This window comes from Astyanax mexicanus, chromosome 1 (assembly GCF_023375975.1).
Source record: "Astyanax mexicanus isolate ESR-SI-001 chromosome 1, AstMex3_surface, whole genome shotgun sequence".
Lineage (NCBI taxonomy): Eukaryota > Metazoa > Chordata > Actinopteri > Characiformes > Acestrorhamphidae > Astyanax > Astyanax mexicanus.
This window is the reverse complement of record NC_064408.1, coordinates 70,813,515-70,825,940: the sequence shown is the minus strand read 5'-3', so window position 1 is coordinate 70,825,940 and position 12,426 is coordinate 70,813,515. Positions and strand designations below refer to the sequence as shown.

General features: G+C 45.1%; 1 protein-coding gene across 2 annotated transcripts in view; it reads right to left on the bottom strand.

Annotated features, from left to right (window-relative positions):
• The window catches only part of si:dkey-71h2.2 (low density lipoprotein receptor adapter protein 1), an 82,538-nt gene extending 70,999 nt beyond the window's left edge, over positions 1 to 11,539 (bottom strand). The window contains exon 1 of one of the 2 annotated variants that reach the window (XM_007256640.4): positions 11,202 to 11,539. In XM_007256640.4, the coding sequence (XP_007256702.3) occupies positions 11,202 to 11,286 (85 nt within the window). In that variant the 5' untranslated portion in view covers positions 11,287 to 11,539. The remainder of the gene's footprint in view (positions 1 to 11,201) is intronic. The other variant, XM_007256641.4, reaches the window with a different exon arrangement.
• Between the last annotated feature and the right edge of the window lie 887 nt (positions 11,540 to 12,426).

Below are 12,426 nucleotides of genomic sequence, written 5' to 3'. Positions count from 1 at the left end.
CTCAGGGCGACTGCAGTCATATTTAAATGACCTGCAGCAACAATAAAGCAGAGCTCTGCAGCAAACCTGTACAAAGAGACAAATCTACACATATACATCCATCAGCAACATGCAGGATTTAAGGAAAATTCTAAAAAGATCCAGAAGGTGTTTTATAACTATGTGTAGTTCTAGCTGAGCAGGCATATGAGCTGTTGTAGTATGCCTGCAGGCAGTGCGGTATTCCTAGCCAGTATGTGTATGTGTGAGTGGGTGTCTTATCTACTCTCATTAACTGTAAGAGTGTCACAGAGGACAGTACAGTCGTCAGCATCCCGTCCTTCAGAAGCTTTTAAACAAATGCCTGACAGCATATTCGCATATACCCTAAACAAGCTCAGCCGGGACTCCACAGCCACATTGTTCACTTGTCCAATTGTGCAACCCTGTAGCTGCATCCTGCATGATGCAGATAAGTGATGAATAAACGATAGTGGTGGTTCTCTGCAATACAGCTGGCTGTACACATAGCTGAGGAATTCTCCTCCGACATATTCAGCAACAATTACACTACAATTAGTCTACAATTAGTTAAGCCAGTCATCATAACAGTGGAATACATAAATAACTTGCAGTGTACTGCAGCACACATACACACTGTGGCGTGAGGAGGCGGGGGAGTTGGTCCGCCCACGCCAACACGCTCAGTTCTGCCTGTCCCCAGCTGATCTGCGGTCCGGACTGATTAGCAGATCAGCCGGGACAGGCATATCAACTCAGCCTGAGCTCACTCCAGAGGACGGCACGAGAGACTGCACTGGAGAGCTGAGAGGGCTGAGGCTGCACAGACTCTAAAAAAGAAGAAACGAATAAACTCTAGAGCCCCACTGGGCCATGTTTATTTAAGTTTGTTTTGGGTGTGGTGGAGGGCATTTTTAAGCCGAAATAAAGGTATGTTCTGAGTTAATTCACTCCTCGTGTCTGTGTGTCTATCTGCGCTTCCTGCTGCCGGGTCACAGTGGTCACGCCCCCATCCCCAGGGGCGCGCCACACTGGTGGAGAATGCGGGTACCGCCCCTTTTGGGCGGGGTCCAATGACCCGGTGGGCAGGAAGCCGCGGAGTGGAGCACGGCGCGGGGTTGTGTTGAGCTCAGGTCATACCTTTGTTTGGCCGCCCGAAGCCACCCCGCAGTTTTTGTTTTGCCATTTAATTCAAAAAAAAAAAAAAAAATAAATAAATAAATAAATAAATAAATGCCTCGCGGGAGAAAGAGAGGGAAGCCCGCCCCCGGCTACTCACCACTCTGCTCCGGTGACGCAGGGGATTTCCCCTTCGCCTTCCTCCTACTCGAGGAGGAGCCCGTGCCGAGGGAAATGGCAGCGGGGTTCTCGGAGTGGCTCCACCAGCGCCTTGAGGAGGGCCGCGAGGAGCGACGGCAGCGGCAGTGGACGCCTCGCCCCGAACTCGGCTGGTGTGAGTGGTGTCCTCAACCCAGACACCGAGAGGCGGACTGCGCTCACACCGGCCCGGACTTCTGCTGCTGCTGCGTCTTCCCGGAGGAGGAGGACGAGCTCTGCGACTCTCTGCCCGGGCGGAGGCCTGACTCCGCCCTGCCTCTCCGGCGGGACCCGCCGGCGGCCGAGACGGAGTCGTGGAGGAGGGAGAACGGCCACGAGGCCGACCCAGAGCCGCGAGCCACCGCTCAGCCTCCTGCCCTGGGGCTACAGAGAGCCGCCGCTGCTCCCAGCCCGGCCCCGCGAGCCTTCGCTCAGCCGCCTGCCTGGGCGCTACAGAGAGCCACCGCCGCTCCCAGCCCGGCCCCACGAGCCGCCGCTGAGCCTCCTGCCCTGGCCCTACAGAGAGCCGCCGCTGCTCCCAGCCCGGCCCCGCGAGCCTGCCCACGAAGAGCTGCCGCTCCACCCGTTCCGGTGCAACGAGCCGCCGCTCCACCCGTTCCGGTGCAACGAGCCGCCGCTCCACCCGTCCCGGTGCCCCGAGCAGCCGCTCCACCCGTCCCGGAGCTACCGAGAGCCGCCGCTCATCCAGCCCCGGAGCTACCGAGAGCCGCCGCTCATCCAGCCCCGGAGCTACCGAGAGCCGCCGCTCATCCAGCCCCGGAGCTACCGAGAGCCGCCGCTCATCCAGCCCCGGAGCTACCGAGAGCCGCCGCTCATCCAGCCCCGGAGCTACCGAGAGCCGCCGCTCATCCAGCCCCGGAGCTACCGAGAGCCGCCGCTCATCCAGCCCCGGAGCTGCCGAGAGCCGCCTCACCTCCCGCCGCGGGGCTGCCGAGAGCCGCCTCACCTCCCGCCGCGGGGCTGCCGAGAGCCGCCTCACCTCCCGCCGCGGGGCTGCCGAGAGCCGCCTCACCTCCCGCCGCGGGGCTGCCGAGAGCCGCCTCACCTCCCGCCGCGGCGCTGCCGAGAGCCGCCTCACCTCCCGCCGCGGGGCTGCCGAGAGCCGCCTCACCTCCCGCCGCGGGGCTGCCGAGAGCCGCCTCACCTCCCGCCGCGGGGCTGCCGAGAGCCGCCTCACCTCCCGCCGCGGGGCTGCCGAGAGCCGCCTCACCTCCCGCCGCGGGGCTGCCGAGAGCCGCCGCTCATCCAGCCCCGGAGCTGCCGAGAGCCGCCTCACCTCCCGCCGCGGGGCTGCCGAGAGCCGCCTCACCTCCCGCCGCGGGGCTGCCGAGAGCCGCCTCACCTCCCGCCGCGGGGCTGCCGAGAGCCGCCTCACCTCCCGCCGCGGGGCTGCCGAGAGCCGCCTCACCTCCCGCCACGGCGCTGCCGCGAGCAGCCGCTCCGCCCGTCCCGGTGCCACGAGCCGCCGCTGCGCCTGTCACGGCGCCCAAAGCCGCCGCTCCTCCTACCGCGGCGCGAGCCTTTGGCTCAGAGGCTGGGAGGTGGGCTGCCATCTCCCCGGGCCCCATTCTGGAGAGGGGGGCCCTAGCGAACGAACTGCGTCCCCCGCTCTCCTCACCCTGCCTCTCTTCGTTCGCTCCAGTCACCAGGTCACGCCTCACCTTCGACCATGGTGGCTGGAAGCTTAGGGGGAGGGACTGTGGCGTGAGGAGGCGGGGGAGTTGGTCCGCCCACGCCAACACGCTCAGTTCTGCCTGTCCCCAGCTGATCTGCGGTCCGGACTGATTAGCAGATCAGCCGGGACAGGCATATCAACTCAGCCTGAGCTCACTCCAGAGGACGGCACGAGAGACTGCACTGGAGAGCTGAGAGGGCTGAGGCTGCACAGACTCTAAAAAAGAAGAAACGAATAAACTCTAGAGCCCCACTGGGCCATGTTTATTTAAGTTTGTTTTGGGTGTGGTGGAGGGCATTTTTAAGCCGAAATAAAGGTATGTTCTGAGTTAATTCACTCCTCGTGTCTGTGTGTCTATCTGCGCTTCCTGCTGCCGGGTCACAGTGGTCACGCCCCCATCCCCAGGGGCGCGCCACAACACACATACAGTATGTTCCAAAAAACACACTTCCAGTGCTCAAGAGCTTGTAATTGCTGGGGGCTTTATTCCCCTCTAGTGGCTGCTTGACAATGAGCAAGGTGACTTCGGCTATGTTTAGACCGGCAGGTCAAATCTGATTTTTAAAATTGCTAGATTGCATTTGAATTCATTTTTGATAGTCTGGACAGCAGAAAAACGACATGGAATCAGATTTTTACTATACTGAGATAGTATTTTAACTGATTTTTGGTATTCTGGATAGCAAAAAATACCATAAAATCAGATTTTTAGTATATTGTGATTGTTTTCGGATTGATTTTTAATAGTCTGGGCAGCAGAAAACCCTATGAAATGTGAACTTTAGTAAATCAAGATTGTATTCGGATAGATTTTTGATATTCTGGACAGGAGAAAAACACATGAAATCTGATTTTTAGTACATCAAGGTTGTATTCAGAATAATTTTTGTGTGTGGTACAGCCAAATACCACATAAAATCAGATTTTTAGTATATCACGATTGTATTCCAATTGATGTTTGAAAGTCTGGACAGCAGAACATCACATGAAATCTGATTTTTATTATATTGAGATAGTATAGTATTTGGACTGATTTTTGGTAGTCTGGACAGCAAAAAATACCATAAAATATGATTTTTAGTATATTGTGATTGTTTTCGGATTGATTTTTACTAGTCTGGACAGCAGAAAACAACAAAAAATCTAATGTTTAGTTTATTAAGATTGTTTCTAGATTGATTTTTGGTAGTCTGGACAACAGAAAAATACATGAAATCAGATTTTTATTATATCAAGATTGTATTCGGATTGATTTTTGATAGTCTGGACAGCAGAAAACCAAATGAAATCAGATTTTTAGTATATTGAGATTGTATCCAGATTGATTTTTGATAGTCTGGACAGCAGAAAACCACATTAAATCTGATTTTTGGTAAATCGCGATTGTATTCGGATTGATTTTTGATATTCTGGACAGGAGAAAATCAAATGAAACCAGATTTTTATTATATTATGATTGTATTTAGATTTATTTCAATAGTCTTGACAACAGAAAAACACATGAAATCAGATTTGTAGTATATTAAGATTGTATTCAGAATGATTTTTGATAGTATGCACAACAGAAAAACACATGAAATCAGATTTGTAGTATATTAAGATTGTATTCAGAATGATTTTTGATAGTATGCACAACAGAAAAACACATGAAATCTGATTTTTAGTACATCAAGTTTGTATTCAGAATCATTTTGTATAGTCTGGACAGCAGAACATCACATGAAATCTGATTTGTAGTATATCTAGATTGAGATTTGAGGTTCTTTTCACATTTGGAGGTGGTCTGAAATGCATTACAATCAGATGGGCACTCTGGCTGCTTAAATCTAGAGTTCATCCTAACAGAGTAACCTACATATGCTGCAACACACCACGAAGGGAGAGCCTCAGCCTCAGCAGAGCAGTAGAAAATATGGGGGGAGGGGGGGTGCCCTACTGCTCATGGCATTCAAACTGACCTTTAGAACAGTCACTTGCATTTCCATGACACAATCAGATGAGACAGAAGCCCTTCTCTGTGGGCACGTGCCCCAGCATTCCTCATGCCAACCACCATGACCTCGACAGATGATGGCCACCAGGAGCCCCACCAGGATATGCTTAGCTTTCACATTCGCTCTTGGCACCAGAAATGGGAACATGGCAGTGGACGCCCCTGCTTTGACTTTACACTTCTTTTTTTTTCAGTGGAGCGAGACTAGATAAGTGCTACTGAATATATTCATCTGTGGGGGAGAAGTTTAATGCCATCACTCAGTTCTGCTTCAAAGCCATGGCTGGAGAGGCATCGCGTCATGAATATTCATGATTTCCATGCAAATACAAACAATATTGTTTAGCGATTAAAGTTTTCACACTATTCCCTCAGCATCGGCAGGTCTCGGCAGTGAGCAGATTACAAATCACACACGGCTCTGCTAATTTACATGGAGGGGCTGCGCTTGATCACTCAGCTGTCAAGGCCGACAATCACTACATTTCAGGACCGCTTCAGACGACGTACGCATACTAGCCGCTCACTCAATATCTGCATGAATATTGAACAGATTCCAGATTTTAGGTGTTAGCTGCACCATTAGTACACAGTTCACAGATACATACTGTACTGATTAATTTTCTGCAGGACACCAGCCAGTGAAACAGATTGCACACATTTATTCAGAAGGTCAGAACACAGAATTTCTTATGCTACAGTGCCAAGCGTGTGCATAAGGGTGCACAATTATTATGCGGAAAACTGAAAAAGCAGACCTTTTACCATACTGCTGGTGTTCTTCTCACAATCCTGCTACTGCTTCAGGGTTGGACACACTAAACAAAGCACTGAATCCACATAATGTTGGGAGAAATGAGTTCAGTGTAGGTTTAGAGTAAATATTATTTTAATTACACCTGTGTGTTAAAAGGCCTAATGGTAGGAGTGTGACGAGGCACTAATATCAAGAGACGAGACGAGACACAATACTGGGTTCACGAGAAAGAGACGAGACGAGATTTAAAGAAAATGTCAAAAATGAAAAATGGCTGAGTTTTATTTGACAGAATCATATAAAGCAAACTTACCAGACTGGTTTCACTCACACATTGATTTTATAAGAAATAGAAATAAGAATAAAAACTAAAAAATAAAACTTTTCTAGATCTTATATAGTGTAAACAATAATTGCAAACCACAACCAGTCAGATTAAGCTTATGGTTTGTGTTTATTTCTCCTAAATCTCTTGTAATTTAACTATGCATAACCATAACCAGTCATATTAAGACTATGCTTGAAGTGCAAACAGAGACAGTACATTTTTTTAAATACAGTACAGAGCTAAGGGATTAGTACAACTGCCTATAAAACAGTCACGTGTAGGATTTACTTACAGTATTTACATATGGTTTGTGTCTTGTTGGTCACTCTGTTACCGTTTATTGTTTCCACTGGAGCCAAAATGCAGCCAGACATACAACTTAAAAGTAGCAGAAGCATCTTCTATGCAAATTTTCCTCTTCTGCTGAGAGCTGCTCTTACTGCTCAGCCACCACACCCGCTGCTATCGCTACTGTCTTGCTACTGTCCTGTTTGAAAAGTCCACATTAAACCCACAAGACAGGTTAAAGCTTGACGAGAAATATCGAGATCTCGTCACACCCCTACCTAACGGTGGATAAACTGTTAGTGCTTTTCCAACAAAAGAACTCTGGTTCTTAAACCAGTTTTGTTCGAGCTTATAAGAACCGTAATGCTTTTCAGTGAGCCAGCCCACGTCTCAACCAGTTTTAGTGGAACCGCCAAAATGTCACATTATACATCATCAACAGAGAGGGTTAAACAGCGGCAGTGAACAGACGCAGAATAACCTAATATCCTTCGGTTCCAACTGCAAATGAATGTTCTAGGTTTCGGAACTTTCTTTTGTTGGTGGAAACACAGCAAACGGTTCAAAATTTAATAGGTTTGTGAACCAGAATGAGTTCCATATCAGTGTGCCTAAAAGCTTTATCTTTCACCTAACTTATATACTTATTATTATTTCTAATTTTACTCATTTTATTCCCAATTTGGGAGGCTATTCACCTAATCCCCATTCATTTGTTCATTCATAAAGGAACCAAAAAGACCAGCACATACGTCCTCCATCTCATGTAAAGTCAGACTCCGCCTCTTTACTAACTTATGCTGATGCAGCATCACTGAGTAACCAGTTTGCTCTGAGGAAAGCACCAGATCCCCAGCTCCACTACAACAGCTAACGGGTGCCTGCACCATCTACCCACCCAGAGAGAGAAAGACCAGTTTTGGTCTCTTGGACTTTGGCTGCTGATGGAAACCATGATCCAAGATTCAAACCAGTGATCCACAGATCACAGTGACCTCGCCTTTGACCAAATCAAGAGGTTTTCACATCTTTAATAAGTGTCCATATCATGCAAAGTAGCACTCATTAGGTCTCTTTCAAATACTGCATGGCTTCATCTTCTTTAAATCATTTTCTTTTGTACAACACTATAACTTATGGTTTACAAACATATACAATGGGAAAGACTGCAGCAACTGATTAACAACATCCATACACATTCACTTTGAATGCCACTTAAAAAGACTGGAACACACCTTTTCAAAGCAGATTTTTTTATGGATTCTTTAGAAAAGCCACACTGGCACTATATAGAACCATGGGAACTCAACAAGCCAACTGACGTGAAAAAAAGGAGTTCTTCGCCTGGTTCGGAAAACCTTTTGTAAATAGTTTGTCACAGAACTTTTTGTTTAGACTGTCTCCCTACAGGATGATATACTCACTTTTGACCAGCAAATAAGCTTGTGTGTAGTGCGGTTAGCGGCTAATGCTAAAACTGCTCCAGCCTTGGTGCTGGAGAAACCTCATTGAAACTCCTTTATAATGCTGTAATTAAGCGAAGTGGCTTTACTGCTCCTTACAACCTGACTAGTGAAATTCATACATAAGGCGCACACCGGATTATAAGGCGCACTGACAGTTTTTTGGGAAATTTTAAGTGTGCCTTATAGTGCGAAAAATACGGTACTCATATGCTGCAATTTCTCCTCACACTTACAGGATTTTTTTTGTCAAAAAGTAATGTAAATTTGCAACAGTAGCACAGATAAATGAGTCATATTAGCATGGCTGGTAGCAACAGACAGGGATACTGTAGACTTGGGTCTTATTACTATTATGTTAATGATGCTGGTGATTTTTTTTTTATAATAATTAGTGTTCTGAAGTTGAGTAACATGTATATGATGCGATAATCATGCCTTTAGGAGCTAGCATAACTGCTGAACAAGCCATGAAAAAGAACTGCAGTGAACTAATGAGCAATTAAGAAGCTACCAGTCCAGCTCTGTAACTACTAACCCATGGCAATTACACCCAGAACTGTATGACCCCAGCCTGCTAGCCCTGCTTCACAAAATGTAATGTAGCACTTGAAGGACAGGCAAGCGCTGGGGAATCGTTGAAATTTAATCCAATGACAGCGTATCCAAATTACACTCGCACACACACTTGAATTTAATAATTAATTTGGCTAATTTTCTAATGTGTCAGTCAGAATGTTTTATCAAGCCTCGGAAAGCGGGCGCCTCTAACTGCACAATTTACATTTCGATTTGAGCCGTGTGAAACTGGAAAGGCTTTTCCCCCAAGAACGACTCTCGTAGCTCGTGTTTCACACATCAGAGTGACAGTGTGTAGGACCGCAAGCTACAGACTGCCACAAACTCCTCACTGCCTGTCACTCCACATGTGACATGAACACTTTTATGGAGGGAATGAGCTCGTTCTCTTCCCCTCTCACCCCAACTAACCAACAGCTGACAGCACAGCTTACACACAGACAATCACCCCGCTAAATTAGCCATCCGCCAAGAGATGGCCTGAGGACAGTGGTGTGTGATTCTAAGGGTGGGTATGATTCATGAACAAGGACCCTCATTTCATTTGGACATTGAGGAATTGCTGCTGGAATAACACTTTTTATCTCTAATACAGGCTAACAGGGGGAACTTTTAACTTTTAAAGTACAGTCAGGTAATGCATAGTCAGTTAAAGTCAAACATTTTCACAGCTATTTGCAAAATTGGCTTCAGGAATTATAGCCATATTTCATGTTTACAGTCCCTTCATGTTTTAGGCTCAAAAATCATTGGGCTAACTATTGTAACTAATCATAAAAACAATGAAAATATTTAATACTGTCTGACTGAAATCTAAATTCCATCCACAGACATCACCAAATTCTGAGTTTCTTCCTATAAAAAGCTTCACCAGCTGCCTTCAGTTGCCACTTGTTTGTGGGTGTTTTGTATTTGGTAAGAAACAAAAAGCTGAAGTGTGTTAAGGTCAGGTGACTAATTTGGCCATTTAAGAACATTTTTTTGGCTTAAGAATCTCTTGGATTTATAACATGTTTTATCTGGGTCATTATGCATAATAAACACCATTAAACCAGGCAGTCTCATCAAGACTGTTTCTTTACCTTATAAATAATTATATGGTCTTCAGTGGTCATCCAGTTTGTTACTTTGTTTTATAAATGTATCAAACTGTTGTTTTTTTTTAGTTTAAAGATGGGCACTTGCATCAGTATCTCTTTGGATTGCACACTAAAAGTTCCCAGAGTGTACCCAATAGCTTGTAATCTTTGATAATTGCTTTTATGGCTGTAAGAATTAAAAATCTTTGCAAAAAATAATTTCATTCCTAAACAGTAAGTGCAATGTTTTGATAAACCATTTAACAAAACTGAAAATACACAATTAAGTTGCATCTTGTGAATAATCAAAATTACAATACAAATCAAATCATGTCTACTTATATAAGCATTACACAACCAAAGTAAAGGGTAACCTTCACATTTCAAATGATCCAACTACTTTAAAATATGTAAAAAATAAAATAACAGAAATATCATCTCCATTTCTGATTAAGTTTACTGTGCAAAGGTAGAGACAGAGTAGCTTTTAATATAAGAACAGGATATCACACTATTGTCCTGGGGACTTGGACTAAAAAATGTCTACTCACTGATTTTTTTTTTTTGACAAGACAGATTGAGGCACAATTCTTCAGTGATGGAGGGGAACATATAGTTTGATATATTTCAAACATTTCCACTTTATTTTAATATCCAAACAACCACTGAACCAGTCTACATTCTTATTATAGTGAGTAGAAAAATATAAAAAAAAGCTTTGCCTCGCAGTGCATGAATCTCACCACCATACTGAAAAGATTTTTTGATATACTGTATGTTTTAGATATTTCTTATCTCAAAACTAAACATTTTCTTAAATGAGGTTGTGTGAAGTTAGCATTTAGAAGCAATAAACTCATTAGATGTAGATGGATCCCTTTATCAGCAAAAGACAACAACTAATCATTTCACACTCAACCAGTCAGAAAGACTTCTAACTGTGGGCAGTATAAGAGGATACAGTCAATAAAGGATTTGCCATTGTTTCTTTGGTGGCGTTCATAATTTATATATGAAATATATTTGTACACAGCATAAAGGATTTGCTATGATTTCTTTAGCTCCTTTAATTTCTTATAAATAAAAAAGATTAATAGGAAATGGAGGGTAAGGACGGATATATAGAAATTTGGATTTTGTCTAAAACTTGTTTTGTCTTAAAGCTTTTAGAGTATCTCTACTTTCTTTCTAAATTGGAAATCCAATTACCCACCCACATGCCTCCTCCACCACCCCTTTAACAAAATAATATCTGAAACTGTTTATTCCTGAATTTTCCAGCTGACCTCTCTCTTTAAAGAAGAGCTCTCCTGGATCTGGCTTGTGGCTCCCATGTCAATTAGGACTGATTTCCCTGACTTAAAGATATCTGTACTAGTATTAAAATGTGTTTTCCTGAAAAAAAGGAACTTTTTAAACTTATGTGCAGCTAAACTCACCTTCACTCTCCAGTATTATACACACTTTCCAGAGAGGCTCCCTTCCAGGAAAAAGAGTAGCTTTAGGACCTGATCATGTTCAGATACTTAATTCAGGTAGAGAGAGGTAAAGCCAGTATTGGACTGGTGGAAATCTCAGCTTCAGTTAAAGGTTGCTGATGCTGATGATCTCCACAGTGTTAAATTAGGGTTTACAGGCTCTAGTCTCTTTATGAGCGTTAATCACATCGCATGCACACACAGCAGCAGCAGCTGTACTCACTCTCGTGCTTGGTGGTTCCCCATGTGTGCCGCGGGACTCCCGGACTTTTGATGATGGCTCTGCCGGCGGATTTGAGCGCGTCCATGCTGTGGAGGTGCGCTCGCCGTGTGGTCAGGTGGGCTGGTCCTCCTCCTCCTCGTGCTCGTGCTGGAGTGATGTAGTGGGAGTGTGAGGGGGAGAGGAGCAGTGTGTGGGGCTGGTTGGTTGGTTGGTTGTGTGTGTGGATGGAGGGAGAGCTGCTCTGCTGAGAGAGAGATACTGCGCTGTTAACCCCCCCTCTCCTCTCCTCTCCTCTCCTCTCCTCACTACAGCGCACAGCCCACAGTGTGAGGACCACCACAAAGGTGCGCTCGCTCTCTATCACTTGCCACGCCCCTATCCGGGGCAACGTCATCCGAGGGGCGGAGTCGAGTGTGTGTGCACGAAGTATGCTAATCACTACAGTAGATTAATAAAGCGAGTTTTAATTATTTATTGAAGTTAATAATATGAAACCAGTAAAAAAATAAACAACTAGAAATTTTTCTCCCCAATGTGATTTAAACAAAAGTCATCTAAAAAAAAAGAAAAATATTGAATTTTAGTGTGAACTAGAGTGAAGTTACACTACACAATTTCTAGCCTGAGTTTAACCTAGGTTTCCAGTTCTTGTAAATTCTGTGCTATCTAGCTCTAGTCTGTGGACTCTGGTGCAGTCAGAGTGAAAGTCATGTAGTGTACTCAAGTTTTAGCCTCAAAATTGCTTCCAACCTCAGAGTTAGAAAATTAAACAGAATCTGGTAGTGTAAACTCTGGCTTAGTGATTAGTACATTTGCCTCCCAGTACTGGGGTCTTTGGTTCAAGTCCCTATAAGGGTGGAAGTTCCATATTCTCCTTGTGTCTGCGTCAGTTTCCTCCAGGAACACCGGTTTCCTCCCACAGTCCAAAAACAATAGATCCAGTGAACAACAAAGGTAAACTATAAAACGGCCAAACCATACATATTAAATCATGCTAGATTGATATTACTGAAGTAACCATTTATCTATGGCAAAAACACACAGTAAGTCACATACCAAGTAATTACAGTGTAATTCATATAACGTTAGCTCTCTCATGTTCGTCGTATGTTTTAACTTTTTTTAGACGTTCCTGTCTTTGTCCTGCTTCTCTGCCTGTTTTTATTTCTTCTCCATGTGCTACACTAGCACATGGCCCTGTGTTATTGTCCTGTCATTGCCCTAG